At 43.0% G+C, this 26,964-nt stretch overlaps 1 protein-coding gene across 2 annotated transcripts in view; it reads left to right on the forward strand.

Annotated features, from left to right (window-relative positions):
* The window catches only part of SLC12A2 (solute carrier family 12 member 2), a 908,845-nt gene that overhangs the window by 676,826 nt on the left and 205,055 nt on the right, over positions 1 to 26,964 (forward strand). Inside the window, exon 21 of one of the 2 annotated variants that reach the window (XM_069625620.1) lies at positions 22,882 to 22,929. The exons of the other annotated variant lie outside the window; for it this stretch is intronic. Within the exon in view, the coding sequence (XP_069481721.1) occupies positions 22,882 to 22,929 (48 nt within the window). The remainder of the gene's footprint in view (positions 1 to 22,881; positions 22,930 to 26,964) is intronic. 2 annotated transcript variants of the gene reach the window in all.

A 26,964-nucleotide genomic window follows, 5' to 3' on the forward strand; every position in this document is an offset into this window, starting at 1 on the left:
CTAACGTATATGGTTCTACTTTCATTATTCAGACAGACCACCAACCCTTAAGATGGTTAATGCAGATGAAGGGGGAGAATCCAAAATTGTTGAGATGGTCAATCGCCTGCAAGGATATGATTTCACCATAGAACACAGGTCTGGGTGTAACCACCAAAATGCTGATGGTCTCTCCAGAAAGTATGACCGACTGGATTAGGAGATTCCTCCAGGAGTGGATTAAATCCTCCTGTCGCTTAGTCTAGGAGGGACAGGTTTTAGGGAGAATTCTCATTTCTTTGCTAATACTCTTTAACCTTGGAGACCTTCATCTCTTTTGCTGGACTTGAAGACTTTTTTTTAACCCTGGGTGAGTGAGACCTTTTTTTCTCACCCTCTCGTTTTTGGCCTGCTTTGGATTATTTCTTTTGTTTCTAGAAACTGACAAACTCCATAGGCATCTACTTTTTGTATGGTGACAAACTGCACATTTAGTGCAGTGACACAGAGAAATCCTTTAGATTTCTCATAAGGTTTAAATACCTTTTCTTGTGTGAACTACTGTCCCCAAGAATAGTAAAGTGAAATTGACTTTACTTACCTTTTCTCTTTCTAGGTCCAGCACACCTAATCTCATGTGGAGCGATAGGGGAATGGGGGGAGAGAGTTGTTTAGTAGCACCTTAGCCTACCTACTCATGTAAAACATTTTTGTTACCCTCACTTCTTTAAATGGCTGGTGGCAGTGGTTTACATGTCCTATCATTGTGCTTTTCTATCGCAGGCTGAATCCTCCGCAGCAATATAGCACCCATGGGTGACAATTTTGACAAAATGGCCCCGGTCTTCTTATTTTGCCATTTTCTGATTGTGAGGTCTTGCTTGGGTTTTACTCTGCGCACCAAGCCAGGTGTGACCCCTTTGCTCGTTTTGCCTTTGGCAGGCTTCAGTCCTGAAACCCGCCTCTGGCTCCAGTGTGTCTGGAAGGGCAGGAAGTGAGGCAGGTTCCCGAGACTCCCTTGTCCTTTTGTCTCTAGGATTGCCTGAATGCAGACGAGGGTTTTGGGACTAGAGGCGGAGTCAACCACTGGGAACACCCGACGAAGAAACCACAAACAAAGCTTGCTGCATCCTCCTGGACCTTTCAAATTGCCCGATGAAGCCCTGCTACTGTGCTGAAACTCCTTTTTCTGATCGACAAGAGAAGTTCCAGAAGGGACAACAACTTCCCTTGGGGTAGTGTGACCAACTAACCCCGAGGCAAACTCCACTGGACCATCTTCCTCGTCTGGCTGTACTTTTTTGCTTCTGCAGTAACCGAGTGCCAGGGGTCCAGAAATCTGTAGTAGAGTGCAACGTCTGCAATCAGGCCAGGAGCTCCAGGAGTTTCCAGAAGCAGGACAACCAGAGCTCGAGTCCCCTCACCAGGGTGCAGGACTCAAGGAGTGACGGAAGCCAAACCGGTATTCAAGATCCGCATGTGGTGCTGTTTACTGGGTGCTAAAACCGCAAACTGCCTCCAGGAGTACTCCAGACGCCCTCCCTCTTGTCCCCATGACTGAGGCTCAGGAACCCAGGGTCTGCATCACTGCAACAGGACAGAATCCAGCTGGACCACTCTTCTTCAAACTAGAGGTACTGTTCAGACTTGGGTACTTGCCTCAGTGTCTTTAGCTTTTCTCTTGTAAGTTAAGACTTGAAGTTGCTACTTTTGTTCGAGTTGATTTCGGCTCTGCTTTCCACAAGTATAACAGCGTGTTGCCCTACTAGTGATTTGTACAAAACTCTAACTTTGTGCAAAACTTTATTTTAACTACAAAGTGCCTAAACTCCATAGACTGTCCTCCAGTTGACTTTGACTTTCCTGGCTCCCTGCAGACTCTTCTAGTCAATTGATTTTGCTATTTTCTGTCTCTCAGAGGTGATAACTTGTGTTTAGACTGTTATTGCAGGGAAATGCTTTGTCTGGTCTTCATTGGAAGGTTTAAGTATACTAACTACCATGCCCCGAGAAACTGTTTAACCTTTTTCCTGCCTTAAACCTTTCCTTTCTGCAACCTCAGAATGTGCAAAGTGTACTAGCGATATATAAATGCCATTACTGCCCTTGTGAATGAAGTCACCTCTGGGTGTAGGAAGTATGTAAAAAGCATCTCTAAAGAGTTGCCACTAAACTTATGCTGATTCTGGAAAAGTATTTTAAGGTATATTTGATTATGTATCTTGGCCTTTATAAAGAATGCTTATTTAAACCTTGATAAATAAATAACTATTTGTAATGGAAACCTGGAGTGTAAGTGTTACTTGGATACTTGTATTTGCGAATTTCATTGCTAGTTCTCTACAGTTCACATTTACCCCTCTTGAGAGAGACCTGGTTGGTCAGTCACTCTACCAACTTGTGTAGTACACCCCTATAACAAAAGATGGGTTACCTAATACCAAGTAGACAAGTGTTGTGTAGTCTCACACAATGTTACTACATCAATTCCTGCAGCAGGTGACTCCTGGACCGCCTAGAGCCTCTTGGGCCTTATCTGTCGCCTTTTAGAATTAATTTTGAGCCCCCAGCCCTCTGTGTGCAGCCTCGCCTCCCCCAAACCACTCCCTGGAGTTATTTCAGCTTCCCTCCCACCTCCCATCCCACCCAAGGTCCTGATTTGGTCCTCCTTTCCTTATCCTGATCCCTACCTGGGCACAGCCCCCTGCCCAGCAGCCCCTGCGGCTAAGGGCGGCTCCAGATTGTGTCTGCAGCTGTCAGCAGGGGACGCCAGCAGCCAGCCGTCAACCAGCAGCAACCATCAAGGTAGGCGTGGCCTGGGCAGGGAGTAGAGCAATCTCTCTACTCCGGATGCCCTGCCACTCAACCTACCCTCAGAAAATAGCAGACCAGGATATTAATACTAACTCCTTAACAACTAGATAGAACTGTTGAATGCTTGCTGCTTCTAGACAGGATTGTAAATGTTAGGCAGTGCCACATTTAGATGTAATTGTGAATGTTAATCAGTGCTACATATAGATAGACTTGCGCATATCAGCCATTTCCACATTAAATTAAAATTGTGAATATAAGCTTGCATTATACCAAGGACAGGAGCTAAATGTTGGCTTGCGTCCCATCTTGACAATATCGTAAATGTTAGCCAGTGCCACATTTAGATAGAATTGTGAATATTAGCTTGCGCCACATCGAGACAGGATTGTAAATATTGTCCTGCGTCACATTTAGTTAGAACTGTGAATAATAGCCCTTGCCACTCTTAGATTTTTGAATTGCGAGTATTGTGAATATTATCTCGCATCACATCTGTCACATTTAGATATAATTGTGATTAGCTCGCGTCACATCTAGTCGGGATTGTGAATGTTGGCCAATGCCACATTTAGATATAATTGTGAATACCAGCCATTGCCACATTTAGATAGAATTGTGATTAGCTCGTGTCAATTCTAGACAAGATTGTGAATGTTAGCCAGTGCCACATTTAGATATCATTGTGAATACAGCAACCTCAAAACACATAAATGAAATCCAGAACAGAGGGCTCGTAAGAATAAAACCTCCACGCCAGATGCTCACTCTCTACTCTACACCAACACACAACAGAGCGCAGGTACTACACCCCTTGATAAATTTCAGCCTAGCTGCTCACATACGAACAATATTCCATGAACACCTCAACCTGCTAGAACACAGCTATAACCACGAAAATCAGCCTAGCTGCACACATGCGTCCTACACAGGCCTAACGCAGCCAGAATCCAGTCTCGGAGCCCAACCTCCAGACTGCACACATTTTACTGATTTCAATACCACCACACCTAATGCTAGGCTGCGCTACCATCAGCCTATCACATCAGCTGCACACATATTGAGTGCACCCGAGTGCCCTAGGATACCCTACTCTCTCGACTGACCTGGACTCTACGATCCCTGAGGGCGTTCAACCCATAAGCAATTTGAGGTCATATCAATGATATATAGAGCATTATATAAATGCCAAATAACATGACTAACAGCCGTTACAAGAATCATGCTAGTGACAGGAAAAGGAATAATTGTTTTGAAAAATTTCACACGTGCGTTTATTTTCCAGCATTATATCGGAATGGCATGGTTCAATTGTATTTAGTCTGGCCTGTTAGCGCTGCAGTCATCTCCTTTCTGGCATATTTTGGGATATTTCGACCTGCATTGATAGGACCGGTGTGTGATGTGGAACACTATTAACAATTAAGACTTGACAGGTGCTAGGGCACTAGCTGCACTCACTTTACATGCCGCTGGGCCCTACTGACAGTCTCTTTCTATGCTGGACGAGGACAGCGTCTGTGTGACTCAGTACTTGTGCCTACATTTGTTTTCTTTTGCCCTAGTTTTCTATGCCCCGTACAGCGTGGTTTAGGTGGTATGTTTTGTGTGAGCGCCCTTTTGTTTTCTCAGACCTGCTTTCTGTCTAGAGTGGCTTGGCCTGGACCATATTTGTCCCAACTGCACTGACTCACTTATCCAGAGTTCAGTCTTGCAGGTTATTGCTCTGGGGGTTGTTGCTCAGAATGCCCCACCTAAAGAACTTTGAAGGGGACTCATTCCCAACATGTCCCAGCGTCGGAAGGTGGTCTGTTATTCTGCACTGTAATGGTTGAAACACTAAAATGCCAATTGGGCCTTACACCGGCCCGAGTGCTGAGCTGCTGGCCACATCTAAATTCAGGGCATGTTCCTGAATTGCCAATCTGTCGACTTAAGTGTCTGGAGTGGGCTACAAGCTTTCAGAGTCGGTTATCTTACCTGGGGTGATGCAAAGGCCATACAGGTTTTTAGCTGTTAAAAGACCAATCCAAAGGCTCGTCACGTTTCTCAATAGGCAATGAAATAAGACTTGCACTGCTCCCATGCTCTTCTACATGCATGACATGCATATGCTCTTCACCAAGAGGTGAGAATGTCTGAAAAATAGCACAAACCTGGAGAAGAGTGACCCATTGTGACCTGGAAAGGTTATCTAAGTCCGATAAACCCAAGAGACGACACCATTCAACAGCCCTTGGGAAGGCTCCATCTCAAGAGGATCTACTAGCTGTTGATGACTTGCCTCCTCAGAAGAAAAAGGGTTTCAACCTACATCACCATTCGAATGACCTTTATCAGGTTGTTTTAGATGTACATTTGAACCAGCCTTGGTTTTCGCATGCCATATTTTTTTTTGTCTGCTAATGTACATGGGCCCACTGTCCTACAAACTGTGGGAGTAAACGCAGGGGAAATGGACCTACTACATTACATAATGCACACAATCTTTGCCTACGGGGCTACTCCCAAGCACCTCTTAAACTAAGTCGCCCACAGTAATAAGAAATTCACCTCCACAAATTCAGGTCCTTCATGATGTCAGTAGTTATGAGGAGTTTCTTTCAAGAGCATACCATGATGGGGATGTTGCAGCCCTTATCATTGATTACTGTGTCTCCTACCGAAAATGGAGACTGACGGGCTACTTTAACTGCACTTTTTCCATCTCGCCTGCAAACATAGGCCACTCCAATATAACAAAGGATGTTCCCGAAAGGCTTAAGTTGTGATGTGGTTTGTGGAACTGCCAGTGCATATTCTACTGGCGGCGCAAACAAGAAAAATCATTCAATTAGACATATATATTTTTATATCACCAATCAAACAAACCTCAATTGTGCCTATTGTTGGTAGCACATATAATGCAACATTCAAAAGATATGTAAAGAAAATATATATTTTTTATTTTAGAAAAGAGAACACGAAAATAGCCATATGTTGGTTTCATACATCAAAAGGATTTACACAAATAAGTAAACATATATAAACCTGCAAATATAAACAAAATGCATTCAGTTTTGTTAGGAAGCGGAACAAATAGAGGGGAAATGGATAAGTAGAAGAAGAAAGTAGCAAAAACAATTGGTAAAGCAAAAAACACTTGTTCTGTTAAAGGTCTTTATCCATCCAAGTTGCACAGAGAACACTGGTTCTGATAGAGATCTTGGTCTATCCATGCAGTTGTCTGTACTAAGTTGAAAAAGAGGCAGACCATAACTAACTGGCCCTTACTAGCTCAGGGGTATAGTTTATAAACTTAGTTATGACAAATCAATAATGGTCTTTTTCACAAAAAAGCTAAATGAATAGTTATGCAACAGGCAAAAAATACTGTGCATTAAGCCTAACTCCGGCAAAGAAACAAAACACAAAAGAATTTGTGTAGCCGACTGAGAGGAATGTACACAATTGCTTTTAGTAAGACAAAAAACTTAGGAGGTTGTGTCACAGGCTGAACTGATGTACTACGCCTTCCGCTGGTGAGCGTGAGTGGCCGCGTCCTCTGGTCATAGGTACATATGCACCTATACCTAGGACGTGGCAAAGTTGGCGTTTCAGTGGTGTGTAGACAGATAACCACCTTCAGGAAATTCGATCTTAAATTCAGCCCCTACAAAAGCAATCAAATGTAATCCCATCATATTGTGTCATCTCAAGAACATTTTCAGATTCATTGTGAGGTATTGGCATGAAAGGTGAATTGGGTGTACCAACAAATGGTAAAGAACACCAGGCAGTCACCCCTTTAGGCTGGCAGGCGGACCCCCATCAGCTCACTCCTATTTCAAATAGACTAGTATCCAACGCCCATAGACACCGTGCAGAAGTGATAGAGAATATGCCAAGGAAAGGGTAAGTTAATGAAATGAAAGAACTGTTAATGAATTGGAATAAAGGTAGGCATCAGGATAGAAATGAGTGTGGGTAAAAACACCCATATTAAGTGGTTTGTGGAGAGTAACTCCAAGGACCCTATGAAAGTGAACCAAGTCCATACCTAAAGTGTTATTGAAGATGCCTCCTAAACGGGCATTTCAAAGCCAGAATACTACGACTGAATCACTCAGGTTTGTGTCGCCGCCTCTGGGGTACGCAGGCACATCTATAGCGAAATGAATGACATAAGGAATTCGAAAATGCATGCTATCATACAGTTGTAGAGATCAAAGTTCACTGAAATGAACGGACCTGCAGTTGGCAGTGCAGTCGTGTGCGGCGGAGTGCCGTGGAAATCCGGCACTAATTAGGCAGAGGACAGAAGTGTCTCAGGGCCCAACCTAGCTATCTACATGCGCGATCTGTGCAGTTGCTAGAAAAACAAGTGGAACCACCTGTTAAACTCAGACGAGGTACGGCAAAGTGGGCTGTGAGTAAGCATACGATACAGTGCTTACCTTCAATATGTCTCCGGACGGAAGACCATATTGATTAGAGTGCGCGCACCGACTGGAGCCTCCTAAACAAGTACAGTGTTTGCACTTTTGGGAGCGTGGCTAGTAGCTATATTTGAAGCGCATAGAAAGAGGACTGGAATTGTTACTATTCCACACATTGCATGGACTGCGAAATGCAACAAGACATCGTGAGAGATGACCGAATGGCCTGAATCAAGCCAGAAAAAGGACTTATATTTTGAATGTTGCATTATATGTGCTACCAACAATAGGCACAATTGAGGTTTGTTTGATTGGTGATATAAAAATATATTTGTCTAATTGAATGATTTTTCTTGTTTGAGCTGCCAGTAGAATATGCACTGACAGCTCTGCAAGCCACATCACAACTTAAGCCTTTCGGGAACATCCTTTGCTATATGATAGTTTTGCGCTCCATTGTGTTCCCGAGGTATTGGAGATCCTCTTTGTTTATACTGTATTTGCAGCCAAGGCTGTTTCTAGAGGCTTCAAAATTGCTAATTGTTTCTTGACCCAATGCATTTAAGGGGTCGCGGCTAAATTGTCATCAGAGTATTTCACTCCCTTTTTGTTGGCACGTTTACCCTCTTTGCCACCTTTTCCTACTCTATTAACTCCACTTTCTCTTAAAATAACTCAGAAGGGAGGGCCACTTTAGAATGGCCGAAAGCTTCACCCTTCGCTATGATGATGATCAAATCGGAGCAATACTTCGTGGTTCATCACTCTTTGACCCCACAGGTCTAGGTCAGACGGCAGCTAATTCTAACACTGCCAACTATTTACTTGAGCTTAAAAAGAACTTTCGCACTATACTTCATGGACATTTTCTTACGGAATACTTGAAAAAGAACATCATTCCAGCCGGGCTAATTGTCCGGAATGAACCTTGTAGTCCTAGACAATCAAGAATATAAGACTAACTTTAGTTATATTGCGACGCAATGTAGTCGCGACCTAATGGTTCTCAGCATTTCTACAGCTCAAAGGCTTGGTGCTATCGTTCATCAGGAACTAGATACAGCAGAACAATTGTTTGCCAATGATACTTCTATCACAAATGCTAAAGATAAACTTGCTGAAATTAACATTTCAGGAATTTAAAGATACGACTTTGGCGAAAAAAATAAAGAAACTAGCCAAGGACGTTCTAGACTTCAAAGTGGCGGTCATTTACCCTTACTTTGACCCACATTTTTCAGCTAATACTGCAAGCCAAAGGAATCAAACGGGCAACGCACGACAACAACGTCAAGTTACATTGTCAGGCAGTAGCAGTAACTCTTCAGGATCAGACAGGGATTTTTACTACCCTTCCTTCTACAATCCCTTCCGAGGCCCCCCACCGCCTTTTTTTAGGCGGAGGACCAACCCGTGGCCCCGGCCCACGGTGGGTTCTTCCCCAGTTTCAACCATGGGGTCGAATTCAGAGGCGACCACGATCTCGCAGGAGGAACATCAGACCAACACAGAGCCAGTAACCCTGCTATATTTAATTTATCTCAAATTCTGTTGTCGGAGGTTGAAATTCAAGTCCTGGCTAAAGGGGTGACATTTATTCCCACCCACCCTATGGACTGGTTCAGTGTTTAGACAGAGATCAGAAGGTTTTTTAGGTTTGTGAGGCTCAAGATCTTCTTTTCAGACAAAGAAAGTTCACCAGATGAGCGTGAAACAGTTCTGCACCCCTTCCACATTTACACAGGAAGATAATACTATGCCAAATTAACTACTTACATTTGAGAAATACGTTCTAAGAGACCTCAAGAAATTTCAAAAACAGCATAGGTCCATACGTTACAATTTGACACAATCAGAAAGACAGGCTCTTAAATCTCTCAGTAACAATCCACACATTGTCATTAAGCCTGCGGATAAGGGCGGGGGCATAGTAGTCCTGAATCGGGCACAATACCACACTATGGTCTTAGATCTTCTTAATGTGCCGGGTAGCTACCGTCCCCTCTGCAAAGATCCCACTAAGGACATTCAGAAGTCCATTCTGGAGAATACGGATTATGCCCTTCAACGCACTTGGATTACCCATAAAGAGGCACAGTTTCTTAAATAAACCAAACTGTTCCATCCTGAAATTTTACGCAATCCCCAAAATTCTAAGGATTCAGTTAAACCACCAGGCAGACTGATACTAGCAGGCTGCGGTACTATCCTCGAACCAATTTGTCAATTCATTGACAAATATCTTCAACCTATTAGTCAACAGACAGCATCGTACCTCAGGGACAGTACCTCGGTTATCTCACTATTCGAAGGTACGTTTTTTGACCCCACTACCAGTCTTCTGGTCACGCTTGACATCATAGCGCTTTACACTAATATTCCTCATGATGAGGCTATGGAATCTGTACGAGCAAATCTTACCCTCTCCTCACTGTTCAGTAAAGCTCTGTTTGAATTCATCATGGAACTGGTCTCTTTGGCGCTCACCAAGAATTATTTCAAATACCAGGACCAGTTCTACGAACAAACTCAAGGAACGGCTATGGGGGCAGCCTTTGCCCCGAGCCTGGCTATTATTTTCATGGGCGACTTTGAAACTAAATTAATTTTTTCAGACCTCAATCCCTTTCGCCAACACATTGAGAACTGGAAGCGATATATAGATATTGTTTTCATCTGGCATGGCACCACTGATGAATTTAATGCCTTCTTGTTATGGTTGAACCAATGTCACCATACTATCAAATTCACACACGCCAAAAGCAATACGCAAATACCTTATTGCACTTTGACAGCTACCACCTGCGAACACAAAAAGAAAATTTACCTTACTCCCAATTTTTGAGTTTAAGGAGAAACTGCACATCCATATTGGACTACGATCATCATGCACGGATTCTGACCACTATATTTCAGCAACGTGGATATCCTAAAAAGTTGGTCACAAATTCTCACAAACTGGCAAGATTTACTCCCTGTGGCATCCTGCTACAAACTAACGATGTGGCGCCACACGATAAACTAGTGTGTGTTCTTACCTACAGGCCACATACTTTTTTAATTAAAAAATCCATCAAAAAACATTGGTCTGTGGCGCAGCTTTCCTTACCGGCAGAACCATTGCCAATATTTGCAATGAAAAGACAGAAGAACTTAAAGGACCAATTGGTCCATGCTTCTACCCAAAATAAATCCTCAAGATCCAGCACATTGAGCTGGGATCTTCATCCTCCGACGGGGCATTTTCCCTGTTGCACCTGCTCAATCTGCAAATGTGCTGTCAAAATAAAAACGTTTCCCATGCATGGCAAAACTTGGGAAATATGCCATCACTCAAATTGTAAGACACCATGGGTGATCTATTGCATTGAGTGCCCCTGTGGGTTTAAGTACATAGGCAAAACCACACGGCCGGTCCATAACCGTATTACGGAGCACCGCTCCCGGATCCGGTGCAAAGCCATCAATTCACCCCTTGTGAGCCATTACATGGAATATGGCCACACGACTGAAGACCTACGTTGGTGGGTGATCGATGTAGTTAAGAATGCCTCTAACCCACTTCAGGCACTGGCCAATAAGGAGGTACGCTGGATCTTTGCATTTGACACGATTGAATACGGTCTCGACGAAGCACCTCAAACTTGGTGCTAAATTGTGGGTTAGAATACCCCCCTTTCCTTATAACCCCCTTTCCTGAATAATGTTAATGCCCCATACACTCTATTTCCACTTAGGGGCTGCTCTCCATGCATTGCAGGATATGAAGTTATTTTTCCCTGCTAAATGCGACTTTTTTTCGTATGCTCCATGTAGTACTGCTCTTTTGCTATTCTTTGACACATTTTGTTTTTATTCATTACTTATATATATTTTTTAACTACTTTTCCATATTTAGTAGTTAACCTAGTTATACATTTTTGGTGATTAGTTTTTTCTCCTTTTTATTTCCTTTTTCTGGCTTGATTCAAGCCATTCTGTCATCCCTCACGATGTCTCGTTGCATTTCGCAGTCTATGCAATGTGTGGAAGAGTAACAATTCCAGTCCTCTTTCTATGCACTTTAAATATAGCTACTAGCCATGCCCTGGAAATGCAAACACTGTACTTGTTTAGGAGGCTCCAGTCGGGACACGCTCTCTAATCACTATGGTCTTCCGCCTGGAGGCATATTGAAGGTAAGCACTGTATTGTATGCTACTTACTCTCAGCCCACTTTGCTGTACCTCGTCCGAGTTTAACAGGTGGTTCTACTTGTTTCTAAAGATCGTACATGCAGATAGCTAGGTTGGGCCCTGAGACACTTCTGTCCTCTGCCTAATTAGTGCCGGATTTCCACGGTGCTCCATCGCACACGACTGCACCTGCCAACTGCAGGTCCGTTCACTTCAGTGAACTTTGATCTCTACAACTGTATGATAGCATGTGTTCTCGAATTCCTTATGTCACTCATTTCGCTATAGATGTGCCTGCGTACCCCAGAGGCGGCGACACAAACCTGAGTGATTCAGTCGTAGTATTTTGACTTCGAAATGCCTGTTTAGGAGGCATCTTCAATAACACTTTAGGTATGGACTTGGTTCACTTTTATAGGGTCTTTGGGGTTACTTTTCACAAACCACTTAATATGGGTGTTTGTACTCACACTCATTTCTATCCTGATGCCTACCTTTATTCTGATTCATTAACAATTCCTTCATTTCATTAATTTACCCTTTCCTTGGGATATTCTCCATCACTTCTGCACAGTGTTTATGGGTGTTGGATACTAGTCTATTTGAAATAGGAGTGAGCTGATGGGGGGACTGCCTGGTGTTCCTTAGCATTTGTTGGTACACCCAATTCACCTTTCATGCCAATACCTCACACTGAATCTCAAAATGTTCTTGAGATAACACAATATGATGGGATTACATTTGATTGCTTTTGTAGGGGCTGAATTTAAGATCGAATTTCCTGAAGGTGGTCCTCATCTGTCTACACACCACCGTAATGCCAACTTTGCCACGCCCTAGGTATAGGTGCATATGTACCTATGACCAGAGAACGCAGCCTCTCACGCTCACCAGCGGAAGACGTAGTACATCAGTTCAGCCTGTGACACAACCTCCTAAGTTTTTTGTCTTACTAAAAGCAATTGTGTACATTCCTCTCAGTCTGCTACACAAATTCTTTTGTGCTTCGTTTTGTTCCTTTGCCTGAGTTAGGCTTAATGCACAGTATTTTTTGCCTGTTGCATAACTTTTCATTTAGCTTTTTTGTGAAAAAGACTATTATTGATTTGTCATAACTAAGTTTATAAACTATACCCCTGAGCTAGTAAGGGCCAGTTAGTTATGGTCTGCCTCTTTTCCAACTTAGTACAGACAACTGCATGGATAGACCAAGATCTCTATCAGAACTAGTGTCCTCTGTGCAACTTGGATGGATAAAGACCTTTAACAGAACAAGTGTTTTTTGCTTTACCAATTGTTTTTGCTACTTTCTTCTTCTACTTATCCCTTTCCCCTCTATTTTTTCCCCTTCCTAACAAAACTGAATCCATTTTGTTTATATTTGCAGATTTGTTTATATATGTTTACTTATTTGTGTAAATACGTTTGATGTATGAAACCAACAAATGGCTATTTTCGTGTTCTCTTTTCTAAAATAAATATATATTTTCTTTACATATCTTTTGAATGTTGCATTATATGTGCTACCAGCAATAGGCACAATTGAGGTTTGTTTGATTGGTGTTATAAAATATATGTCTAATTGAATGATTTTTCTTATTTGAGCTGCCAGCAGAATATGCACTGGCAGCTCCGTAAACCACATCACAACTTAAGCCTTTCGGGAACATCCTTTGTTATATTATAGTTTTGCGCTCCATTTTGTTCCTGAGGTATTGGAGATCCTCTTTGTTTATACTACATAGGCCACTCCTGCACCCACTGTTGTGGATCAGGCATCTGGTTTGGCTGGCCTGACTCCGGGGTCTCTGCAAGCCCAACTCCCTTTTGGTGGAACCATCAACTCTATTCCTTCATCCCTCTTACACCGCTTTTGACTGGGGGCTTGGCTGGTGATCATCCTGCAGATTAAGGTTGGGATCCATTTCCTCAGCCTTCTGGTCTGACGGTAGATGACTAACAGGGGCAGTAAGCTGTCTTTCAGGGGGGAATGGGGAGACCACTCTGAGATGGGAGGCCCCACCAGGGTGGAAACCAGAGCCAGTCCTACCCCATAGTGGGAAGGTGGCAGTTAGCAGGGCACCAATCCATGTCCCTTTTTTCTGCATCTGATTATGTAACACCAGTGCCTCCTTAACTTGTCCAATACTGCAACTGTAGGATGCTTGCCAATCTGTCTCCCTTAGGCAAATGAAAGAACCGACGGAAGGGAACACCCAATTCCAGAGAGAGCGCACCAGAGACCTCCAGGCGGCAGAAGAGCTTGGCGAGCATCACAAGCCATGCCACCTACGAACACAAAGTGCCACTGGCGACTGCACCCAAGAGCCGAGCGCAGAACACATTGTACTACAGATTGACGCAGACACCCACTAACGAGAGACGTTTACCTGTGACCAGGCATTTTGAACTGCAACCCTGAGACTGTTCATTACAGCAGCAGCCTGCCATTACTGAAACCAGCTGGACCCGTTCATCAGAAAGTAGCAAGGTTGAAGCCCCCATTTGTCTTTACTCGCCTGCAACACCTCTCATGGGGGGAAAAGGACGTCAGTGATTGGCCTAGAGAATTAGGTGAGAGAGGTAGCCAATGGAGTGGGGGACAGTTGGGATATTTTGACCCACTCAGATGTGCCTCACTGCATCACTTTACTGCATTGGTACAAAGAACAGCACAAAATGGCTTTGCTGCCCCCTGTGCGCACCAAGATCTCGAAATTGCGTGTTTGTAACAACCAGAAAATGGCTGCACCGCCCTGCCAACACATTTCAGGTGGGGTGGAACAGAGTACTCACCACAGGAGTATGCCAGTGTGCTCTGCAACATTTTACATGGAGCGAAGTGAAAGAGGCAGCATCATTGTGTTGAAAACCCAAAATGCCTCTTTAAAATGTCATCTTTTCAACCTTAAAAGTGCTGTTTGGCGCTAAATTCATCAATTCCTCCTGAACCACTGTTATTAAAGGGACCTGCAATGCCCAGGATCAGTCTTGCGTCTCGGAGGAACCGGGCCTCATTTGAATGACAGCTCCTGTCAAAAGTATCTTTGGAAAAGCAACCAGGGACGGTTTTCATTTTACACAGGAAACACAGCTATTTCTCTGCAACAAGTATCAAGAATCAGCTGTCCAGAGACACTCTAAACAGATGCCTGATACGTGTATCCATGCTGCAAACAACTCCAGCACTCAAGGAAATGACTGCCCAAAGGGTGTATTTGCTGCAGATAAAAATTTTAAAGAAAGATTTAAAAGGTGAAGTTCAAAGCTAAAACCCAGGCTGAGTTTGCAAACTATATAAAAAAAAACCTGCTCTGCAAGTTGCTAGCCCTGAAAAAGGGTGATACCTCAAACTGCTGGCACATGAAAGGCTAATTGCTAGCTTGGAGGCTTTGAATACCCAGGACAAAGGGACTTCCCAGTCATCATCAGACATTCGTCTTTGCCCCACGCTGAGACAATAGCAGGCTAAGACTCTCACCTTTCAAGTGGGAGGGCCATGAAACTTCAGTAAAGAGAGGTCCCTCATCCTGCTTCAAAGGAATTGACATTTGCTTGCAGTTGAAAGAAAAAAAACCTGCTTAAGTGACAATAGACTTCTTTTGGTTTTAAAATGCCTATTTTGCAACTGAACTTTCAAGACATTTAACTTGGCAACAAGAATGAGGAAAGATGTGAAAAGTGCATAATTCTAAATCTAATTTTATGCTATTCATTTGAAAACTTGGTAGAACTTATTACTGCATGAGGAACAGAAGTTATAAAGAATGACCGATTGCGCGGAAAGTATTAAGGTTGCGAATATAACATTTTGTACACACATGCCAGGGGTAATTGTGCACACATGCCAGGGGTAATTGTGCATCTATGTACAAAATTGGGAAAATTTAGGCCAAATCTTTCATGGTTAAAATTGCCAAAATGTAGCAGAAGGGCACAACCAGGTCCCACAGACTTGGGGTTTGGATTGAATTGTGACCCACAAACTATGTAACCTGTGCATCTGATTTTCTCAGAGGTGATAACTGTATAAATATGTATTTGTGGGAAAGTTACATTTCAGTCGAAATAGCTATGGGAAGTTTCTAGACATTGTAATAGTAACACCATAAACATGACATCCCTTTCTGTGATCCAATCAGCGAAAAGCAAGGCGGACATTGTGCTCTTGCCCAAACCTAGCATTATGGGTGTGGACAGTAAGCCTGCCCCTGCCATATACTTTAGTGATGTCATTTGGCATGATAAATAAGGGAATCTGAAAGCAGACAAGGACCGATTCCTGACTTTCCTGAATTCCTGTGTGGCGTCTTGTTCCTGATTTCTTCATCTTGTTTGCTCCTGATTCCTGATTTTCCTTACACAGCCAAGGCCTATGCATTGCTGAACCCCTTTTCAGCTAGGCCTCAAATTCTGAAGCAATCCCAAAAACCCAAGGGAAGCATCTTGATCCAGTCTGGCTTGCTACTACTAAATGCATGCCTGCTGCAAACTCGCCATCCCACTGATCTCCAGTAACCAGAAGTGCAGTCTGGTGACCAGATTTGCCCAGCTCACCCTGTTCCACCAGATTTGCCCAGCTGTCCTTGGTTAGACCCGATCCGTGTGATGACCTGAACCCTTGAGGGTCCAAAATCCTAAATTAAAGTGGACTGTAAATATTAATAGGAAGCATAGAAAATCCTAGCAATCTCTAAGTCATCCAATCCTTATCCTGATCACTGTAATATTGTCGCAGCCATTCTTGAAACCTTGCCTTTGATTCCTTGCGCTAGTGCTAACTTCTTTAAATAAATTTATCTTGTGAAATCCTAAACCCTTAAACCTCCCTCGGGTAATCGGACTGGGTCCGCCAGGGCGGGTGCAGATGTGCTGGGGTTGGTTCCGTGGATCAACTCTAGAGCTTACTGTTTCAATCTGGTAACCTAGCCTGAATGCCCTAGTCTAGAGTATAACTATCCTTGTAAAAATGGATTTCTGTTTTCTTTTTTGCGCCTTTATTTTCCAAAAACGCCTCTTTCAACATTGCATAACTCACTCAATTTAATAGCTAGAGACTTATTTTCAACTCCGGATTACACATAAGACGCATAGCTACATCCCAACCTAAAAACCGCAATCAAAATGAAGGCGGGAATCTGCATTTCTGCAAATTGTACATGTGTGATTTTTATTTTAAATTATTTTCAACCTTCCATTCAGATTAAAAGTGTTTACTTTTGCTCAAACTATAGCTCATGATTGTTAGTATCTTTCCAATGTTGCTCCCATAGAAATTTGTATTGATTTAAGGATTTTTGCACACATTCATTGTTTTACACAGCCATTTTCGAATGTCATTTTAAAAAGTGTAAGATTTGAAATCCGTTTTTTTCTCTTGTTTGGGGGGGAGGTTGTATTCAAATTCTGTTTACTGTTCTTTATTCCTGATTACCTGCTGCTTCCTTATATCTATTCAGAATTGCTTATTTGTGGGTTGAGGAATATTGCAGGGGGAAATCCTAACTTAAGTGTTATCCTTCCAAACAAGCCAAAAGTGTTATTTTCTGTGTTTTATATTTGTGTTGCTAAGGAGTGAATTTAACTGCCTTACATACCTTATCTGTTATTGTCACCACATTGGTCATTGCTGCTCCCTATTCAAAAATGTTTGATTTGAATTTTAAATAAATAAATATTACCTTTACTAACCAGCTCGATTCCTGGTCCATTGTGACCTGGGGAATTTTGAGAAGGGGTGTGATACAAGTGGTATATCACTCAGAATATTGAACCTATAGACATAATAACATATGCATTTTAGCTGTGCCCTGCATAGTAGGCTGAGACCAGGGTGTATCGCCTGATTGAAATACTTAACAAGAGGAAGGATAAAAGGAGTAACTGGAAAGTGTGGGTTTTTCAGGTGAGGTCAAGACATGGGGAGAAAGAAAAAGAGACCAGGCAGAGGAAGTATAGTAGAGAAGGGTGTGGAGAATTGCTGAAGGAGTGGTGTGCAGGGAGAGTTATTGGTTTCTGAGGGAAGGGTACTGAGTTGTGTGGCAGAGAGGGGTTGTAGGAGTGGAAAGATGGGAGCAGTGGTGAAGAGAAATAGTAGGAAAGTGTAAGATCAGAGTGTCTTGGACGCCGAAGAGTGGAACATCGAAGGAAGAGAGTAGGTAGGGAGAGGAAAGACAGACGGTGGTGAAGGGAGGAGAAAGGAGAACTGTGTTGGACATAGAAAGCTGTAGGAAGAGAGGGGGGTGTAAAGGTTACAAACCAAGTGAGGCCCGAGTGACTGAAGGCACCTACTTTATTGTAACTGATCTTTGGGGACCACCTAGATTGTTCTGAGAGGGAGTTGGTAAGATGACATTTGCCTTTAGGCCATCCTAAGTCGGACAGTGATTTGATAGTTGGTCTTACTGATCTCCAGTGACAAGCCTGGGGTTGAGGAACTGCCCATCCCTAGGTTATCTCGAGAGCCCCTTTAAGAAAAATCTAATAAAATATCCTTGGAACTCTTTGCAAGAGGGTGTGTTCTTGAGACCATCTGTGACTCACTGCTTGATGAACGAACGCCTTCCATGAACGACTAGGAATTATGGTGTTTTGGGGGTTGGTGATTCCAGGGCCAGCTTTGGAGGAAACAGGAGTGCTAGATGTGGTGCTATCTAAACGGGATAGAATTGGCCCAACTGTTCCAGCAGACAGGTTGATGGAGGCAAAGATTTGAACTCCCTGCTCCCTCAGCCACCACACTTGCACTCAGACCAAAACCTTGAGTCCGTTAAACCAGAGGCATTATTAAAAACTTGTCCTGCGCAGTAACCAACCTCCTTATCCTTAATCTGCATTGGTAGTTGCTGTGTTATGGCAGTCCAAGAGCTAGAAATACTCCTGCCTTAGTCTTCCTAGTACACACAAAGGAGAGGTGTGGAGGGGGGGGGTCAGTAAGGGTGTGTAATAAGCAATGGCATGGGATGTTTTTGGCGGAAAAGGCCAATTTGAAAAAGCACTCTGCATCTCATCTCCGACACATGGGTGCTGTTTTGCGTCCTGACACATTTGCTTTTGGAAGGAAATTGCAAAGTTTGCATATTTTCTTCCTACAGATTGAGGGATGGCAAGAATTAATGCGGTAAAGACAATCTATGTACTTGCTTGAAGGAGCAGATGGGTATATTTGCATGGATTCCATGGCCATTAGAAAGATTTGGTTGAAGAGCACCCAACTCCTTCTGGAGGTCCAGGAGAAAGTGAAATGCCTCGTGTGCAAAGGGACATCTTTGGTTCCTCGACCGAAGATACCCTTGCAAACTAAAGGGCAAGCACATTGACTGCTAAGTCACTCTACACTATTTCAAAATGGCTACAAACATCCTATGGTATGGGCAAAGACTTCAAGACAGACAAGTGAAGAGACACCTTGGTTTCCCAATGGAGAAAGAAGCAACGTACCAGTCTAAGTTCTCTCGATACATCCCCGAAAGGGACCTTCGCTCCTCTGCCACCAACCTACTTATTGTTCCAAGGTTTAACAGGGAAAGGCTTTGTGGGAGAGATTTTTGCATTGCTGCTGCCAAACTTTGGAACAACCTCCCACTGCCACTCAAAACCACTTCTAACCATTTAAGTTTCAGGAGAGCTCTGAAAACCATTCTATTCTAGTCCTCGGCTCTTTTCACTGGTCTTCCCTTTAGCTAGCAGTTTCCTCTCTAGCGCCATGATGCCTTTGGGCGACCGTGCGCTTTATAAGTGGAGTTAACATAATATAACCATGAAGGAATTATTGCCTCTCCTTTTCAGCCTGCACAGGTCAGCCTAAAAAATTAAGGTACACACCTCGCGAAGTGGGTGGGCCCACATGGCTTCCTTTTGACTTCAGTCGAAATCAGTAACACACGATCCTTGGACCCTGTCCGTCATGAGTAGAGTAATCCACCTAGATTCCTCCAGCCCCCTCCTCACTATTACTTCCTTAACTTTCATTAAGCTGTACAGAGAAATTTAGAAGCTTCTATTCTTACAATGTGATGGAGCAAGTGCCTGGATTCTGGATCGTGCAGAATTAGTTTCTGCCTTGTGAAACATTAAAGATGGTTACTCTCTCAGATTCTGAACGTGGTGGAGTGCAGGCTTTGGGTGATAGACCTTCAGGAAGCTTACACGCATATGCCGATCTGGGGTCCACACTACAAATGCCTTGTATTTGTGTTTTTTTTTTCAATTCAAGGTGCTCCCTTTTGGTCTTGGCTGTGTCGGCAGTCTAAACAAAAGTGAAGTCATTGGTGACCTCTTTCCTTGTTCAGAGGTTATAAATATTGGTACATTTGCTCATTCTTGATCCTTCAGGTCAGTCACCTCTCTCTCACTGGACACAACCCTTTGGTGCATTCTCTGTGGCAATCTGTCATTTGGAGAAGGTCTGCTCACTTTTACACAGACCCTGAAATGTATACATTTCTGGTCGAACTCTTCCCAGTGCACAGTTTGTCCTGCATAAAACGATTCCAGTTATACTGAACTTGCGGGGCTGCTGCATACAGAATTTAGTAAATGATGAAGAAGTTGACAGAATTCTTAGTCGTGTCATGTGGTCCCCTTTGACAGACTGAAAATGAGCACAACAGAGTGCCTGCCCCCTTTCTTGTTGCGCCTTGAGCAACAAGGGCTTCAGGTGGCTATGGCAAAAAAGTATCCAGCAGCACTCTATTTTTAAACAAACACCAGACCGAGTCTCTTTTTTTCTTTGGTCATTCCGTTTTTTAAAGAGCTAGTAGTTTCTTTTCACCCAACCCCCTTCGTGTTTCCAGCGTGGGACTTTAATTTGTATGTTTTTAATGGGAGCTCCGTTCAAACCGATGCTCTGTTTCCTGCTCAGGCGCGTTTCTCTGAAGACCGCCTTCCTTGTCACAATCGCCTCGGTGCGCAGAATGAGCGAGGTCCAGGAGTTTTCATACAAGTCACATTTCACAATCTTTGCCAAGGACAATTTGACACTAGCCCGTCCTAGTGTCAGTGTTTTACTTAACAAGAAGCTTCTGTGGTCCCGACTAGTCCTAGTTGGGAGCAGGTTTGAAACACAAATTGCTTACCCCTGATAATGTGATTTCTGCTGGATGTTCTACCCACAGATTCCTCATCTTGGATATAATTCTGCGGTAGAAATCTTCGGGAAATGTTTTGCCACCAAAGGGGTGGTGTGCGGCTTCGAGACCCCTTGCACCTATCATGAAGGGTTTCTGCATGAGGAAATATTTCTGCAATCCTGACTCTCTTCTTCTCATTCGGTGCTTTGAACCATTTGACAGCTAGACTTTTCCTGAAAATGCTCGGATCAATCACATTGTGCATTTTGATGCTTTCAAATGTAAAGTTGTAAATGAGAAATCGCAAACGGTGTATATGGTGACAGTTGTTTGTGTAGATGACTGCTTTGTTGGTGAACTATGACTGCCCCCGGAATCTGTGCTGGAGGTTCAGGACCTAGAATGGAATGGTAGCTTTTCCCTTGAAGAATTTCCAGTGATGACTTGATGCCTCCCTGATAGGTTGTGGAGCACATCGGACTCGTACAGGCAGTGTGAGAAATAAAAAGTTGCATGTAATGTATTGGGGCTCACAGTTGTCAATTTGCATTGCGTGCTTTACAATTGCAGCGGCAGAGCAGCGCTGCTATAATGCGCTATGACAAGTGTGGGTCCGTTGAAATTGTGCACAGAAACCCAAATATCATGGTTTGTGGTCAGTGCACGTAAATCCGTCTCAACGAGCTCGTCATTTGGTGGAGTACAATGAGTGTGAATTTCCTCCAGGGTCACGCGAGTTACTGTATCCACTTTGGTTAGTGGATCATGAGTAATGTTGCCAAAGTCTACCTGTCTATTTTAGGACAAGAATGACGCCTCGGTTGAAAACTGAATTACTGCATTTTTTCCCATAGGAATTTACAGAAGCAATCTTATCGGAAGCAGCGGGCGCTTTTGAACTTTGTTCAGATCTACACCAGTGTAGAAGTATACTTCTCAAAATGTGGTTTGCAAGGATGTTTTTCATAGCTTGGCTTCTGCCCGTGTAAGCGCTACGTGCACTTACACTGATACCTAATATTAAAAAAGATCGCCATGCAACAAGCAGCACCTATGTCATCAAAAAGTTAAATCCAGTCTAAACAAAAACGCATTCGGGTGAAATTCAATAAATCTGTCTTCATACGAATCAGAATCGCCCTCAATCCCTTCAAAACAAAATTCCAGCGGTCACTGCAACGCTCAGAAGGGGGTTGTTCGATGTTGGACAACCGTGGAAGAAAAGTAAACTGGAATGGATTATGCAATCCAGGATATAAAACACACTTGGGGTTCTGTTTTTGTAACTTTGCTTTATAACCTCGGCTCCAAAAATCATTGCAGTTCAAAACACCTTCCACTTTCACATAACTGGGCGATAAACTGCCGCACATGTATAATCGTGTCTTTGTTAGCTGCATGAAAACAAACATGGCGTCAATATGGGTTACGTCATTTCTCTTGTGTTTTCTCTAGCCTAATGTTTCTAACGGTCAGTTTTGGCACTATTTGAATCCGTGACGAAACCTGGACCATGTAGTGGGTTGCTAAAAATCTGAACTATAGTTGCCATGTAAACAAATGCCTTCTGAAAACGCACATTAACGAAATTGCAGATTGGCTTTAAAACCGGCATCTAAAGCTATGAATCAGTGTCATGAAAAACGTGAATTACCTTAACGACCTTGAATGTTTTTTTAAATTGTATCAAGCTTTTTAAACTGTATGGCATTTTATATTACGTATTGTGTTACATGCTGGGGGTACTTTTGGGGGTTGTCCATGGCGCCTAGCAACAGGATTTCTATTTAAGAATAGCAGTTGTTTGTATTGGACTCGTTTTTTTGCCGCACCGACTGTCCATTGAAAAATATCCTTGGCTTTCGGTTAGTCTACCATGGAACATGTGGGTGTGTCCACTGCACGGTCGTGTTATCTGCGAGCAGGAAAAGAGGCACTTTGCATGGAAATGTACTGTATAAAATAACATTCCGTTGCACAGCTTGGTAATTTTCTGCAGCTTCAAAAGTTCTAATTTCTATCCGCAAGGCCATATTTCGTTATTTTAGGTTTCTAAAAGTTTTTCCCTGTACATCGAGCTCAACGTATTTGCCTTGATTTGGCATTGTTATTAAATGTTCTTATAATGCGGACACAGTCATCCATGCCACTATTGTCTATCCAACTTCCTCCCTATGCTCGTGGTGCATGCAGAGCAATGTAAAATCCAGCCCTAGCCTGTTGTGATCAACACTGTATGTACACTTGGATGGCAAGTCAAAGCCTTCAAGTAGGGATGCAAACATGTGCAAAGCTTATTTTTTAAAATCATTTACTGCTTTTTCATATAACACCTTGCTTACATGTGCATTTTCTGTTATTTTAATGTCTACCTTAACAACACACAAACTAACCGTTATTTTGTGTTTCCTGAACATAATCCAGAAGAGGAAGACGATGGAAAGACACCAAACCAACCTCTGTTGAAAAAAGGCAGGCATTTTCCATCTTTTTATTTGAATCCATTTTATTGCTATTCTGTTCTCATTATCTCATTTCTATTTGTACCATGGTGTGCATTATTTTTGTGTAGTGAACATGAGTGCTTTTCTGGTTGTTCTTTGGAATAATCGTGCAACATCCCTTTTAAAATGTATGATTTTGATATACGGAGCGATTTTGGGAAAGTAAAGGTACACTTTATATTTGCCATCAGCTTAATTCACGGGGGGGGGGGGCTTTCCATTGAAGGCTATACCGATCAGATCTGGTCTAATGAAGAATCTAACACTCCTTCTGAGGGTCTCAGCCCAAACTTTCAAACTAGGCCCAAGCTCGTTACGTCGAGCTGTTAACATAGTTAAATGAAAGCTGTGTTATGTGAATTTACACGTTTAATAGTACATCTTATCAATTTGTATTAATTAAGAATGGATTTATAGAGTGGGTACAGACGCAGATGTTCAGGGTTTTCTGTAGTAATGTTGCGCCTAATTGAGTCTCTAAACCTTCGATAAACACATATTCCATCTTTGTCATTTCTTATGTTTGCATATTTGTTGATTCCATATCACCTTTGGATAGAGTAACCCTTCACAATGTCTTTTAAAAGTATCTGGTGTTGCTCGTTTGTGAGAGTCAGCTTTGAAACTCATGCCGTTAATGCGTTAGGGGTGCTTTGAAGAATGTGTCTGATGTTGCATGCTATACGTATTGTCTTTAATCATTCCCTACACAAATGCAAATGTCATTTCAGCGAAATAGACAGGAAAGAACATAGCACACCTCTAGGAGGAAGAGCCCAAATAAGGGTAGAGTGGGCATTTTAATGTTGCCTACAGAGAAGCACATCAACCGAGCAAAGTTGGAGATTATCTTTTAGCTGCAAGAGTCTATCTTATGCAAGACACAGCCGCATTTGTTAAGTGACATGGTGAATACAAAAATGAAATTGCAGCCCATACATGCTACGGCAGTGAAAAAGTATGCTGATTCCTATTGTCACAGACCTACTCAGGAAATGACAAAGATGGAATGCCCTTTCCTGAAGAAAGCTGCTGCTTTCGCAGGCAAATGGTGGTTTGTCTGTGAGCCAGGATGTAGGGGCTGCGACTGTCGGATCCCAGTACACATTTGGGTGCCTGAATGTCTTGCTGGACAGATGTTGTGCCAGTGGCTAGCCATGATTGGATAGCCACTGCCTGTTTGAATGGTGCATATCCTTACCATTGGTGGGCTTGGGCATATTCCCAACCCAAATCCTGGTTAGGAGGATGGCTCCTACAGATAATCGTTGGAGCAAAGACCTATACAAAGTAGTACATCCCGTTGATGACGCGCAGACTACACCTGAAGCTGACCTGCATCGACTCCATTGCTGGACTGGTGAAGCCACGCTTCTGTCCTGGTCTCAAGAAGGCCCTCGTTGGTGCTTTGACCCCATGGAGTGGTAGGAACAGCCTCAATCCCTGCTCAAGCATCTGTGCTGTCTTAACCTTCGAAAGTGGACCCAGACCAATCAGTGGACTGACGGGCTCTCTCCTGAGCTACCACACTTCAGCCATCAGCATTCCGAGTGCATACTTCGAACCTGGAGGATCTTTAACTTGTGCAACAACACACCTGATCCTGCCTTTTCAGCCGTCTTGCATGAATGGAAGCAATTGGCCTGTTCCGTTGTCCATTGATGATCGGCCACTGCCGCTGGACCATGGCAACACCTGTTGCAGCACTCCTTCGATCCCTGGCGGTGTCCTGCTGCACAAATGACTTCATCTTTCTCGTTTGGGTGTTCTACCGGAAGCTGTCTGGAACCTATTCCTAAGCACCACAACCAACCAAAACGAAATCCAGCGTCTGAAAGTGACCACTTCACCCGCGAACTACAGGTCTTCCTCAACGGGGGACGAAGCACAGAAGATTGTGTCACCAGTGGATTCTGGAACACCAGCAGTGGTCTCTTGTGAAATCAGAGTTGGGATTTCTTCCCCTTGTCCTCAATAGTGTTGCATGGGTGTGAAGTCCTGTTCTTAATCTCGGTTTCCTGACTTTGGTTGGTGTAGCCTGGTCAAGGATCCCTTCCTAGGATTGAGTGAGTTTGCTTATCTTAAGTTTAACTTTTGGTCTCTAATCATAACCGCTGGAACTGCCAATCTCTTAATAAAACCTACCTGTGAGGTATCTACTTTGGAACTGGTGACGTTTAGGCACAAAGCCCCGAAACAGCCCAGTGATGGACTTTATAAGGGCTAGGGAAGCTGTTAAACGATTATTATAAAGTATTTTTTCTGTTTCGAGTGGAATCCAAGTACTTGCCTGTGCTTCACTGATCAATTAATCAAATGCTATTCTATTTCTCCTAAGCGTGAATGTATATATTTGTTTTATGGTGTTGGTGTGACAATATTTGGCTTGAGGTTTTAATTGCTTAGTGTGTATTTTTAAGGCATGAAACACGATTGTATATTATACTTAACTATAACTAGAATTATTGCTGTTACCCTTTGTGGACTAATCGTAGCCCTAAACCACCCTCATATGCTTCCTACGATTAAGCATTGCTGCTCTGCTACTTACATTAATTGGGTTTGGCTAAATTCAGTGTCTTTCCATAATAGGGTGGCTTCCCAAAATCCTCCCAGACAGCTGATTTTGGAAATCCACCTTAACAGACGGCACACCATGAGATGAATTTGAAGGTACGATCTTGCAACAGCTGCTAGTTCCAGTTTTGTCATAATTTCATCCTTGTAGATCGTGCCTATAAAAAGAACAAACGTGATGTAGTTCAGATTGTTTAATATGGATGCACCAAGTCTCCCTTTTTGGGTCATGACTAGTTTTGCTTAATGGTTTGTTTTTAAAATTACCATTGTCTTGCACCTTAAATGAGACATCTGCAGTTTGTAAAAAAGGCCAAGCTCTTTACTTCGAACCCATCTATACAAAGTCTATGATTTAGGATTTTCTGATCGAAGCTGGCATTTGCAAAGATTTTTCGCAAGCACATGAAAATGAACAGTTGGAATATGAAAGTTACAATAGTAATCTCTTACTCCAAGAAGTTTAAGGCAATTACAAGACACATTTGTAATGAACATCTTCCTCCCACAGATTCCTAATAAATTAAAATAGCTACATTTGCAGATAAGATAAAACAAAACCTGTAATGGAAGGGGGTGGTGGTGAAACATTTCTCCTAGTGCACCACTGGTATGAGATGTAACACGCACAGCTGGCTCTGGGTGATTTCGAGATTTGGTGGAGATGGGGAAGGGGGGGGGTGGGTGTGGCTCACCAGGCACCCAGAGTAAATACAAGCCAATTCCACCCTTGTTTCCTAAGAGCAGGGGAGTGGAATATAAATGTTGGAATATAAATGTTGCCTTGTTTGGTCATTCCTACTGGTTGCTAGATCCAGATTATATGATCTATTTGTGATTTCTACTTGTGATTCAAGTTCGGAATACAAATCTGAGCCAGAGACGAAGCCTGAGAATGTTTATTGTGGTAGCCCCCCCTGATATTAAGGTGGCTGTCAATAGTTTGAACAAATGGAGGCCTGTGATCGGGAGGCCAGTAATAATTTAAATGAATGCAAACCTTTGATTGGGCAAACAGAGACCGTCGGCATCCAGAGTATGTGAGTTCGAACCATGTTGATCATGGGAATGAGTCTGAAGCACTGAAGATGCATACGTGAAGTGGAATCGTTAACAAGCTCTGCTGGTAACCACACTCTCCCAAGAGGTTTACTGACTGAAAAGCTCTGGCCAATAGATCGCAATTCTGCAATGATCTCTTCATTGGTCCCAATGTGTACAGCTAGCTCGCAAGCACTCCATACTCATAAGCTTGAAAGAAAGCTGTCCTGCTTGTTGCTGCATAGAGCCAATATGAAGAGGGGGGGAAACCCTGGGCACAGAAGCAGACGCCTGTGGTTGCTACCCATCTACATCGCAAACAAGGCAAATCTTATGCCTGAACTGTCTCTCCTAGACAGAATCTCTGCTTCACCAGTACTTGTGG

The sequence above is a fragment of the Ambystoma mexicanum genome, chromosome 6p, assembly GCF_040938575.1.
Source record: "Ambystoma mexicanum isolate Mex_15411 chromosome 6p, UKY_AmexF1_1, whole genome shotgun sequence".
In the NCBI taxonomy this organism is placed as follows: domain Eukaryota; kingdom Metazoa; phylum Chordata; class Amphibia; order Caudata; family Ambystomatidae; genus Ambystoma; species Ambystoma mexicanum.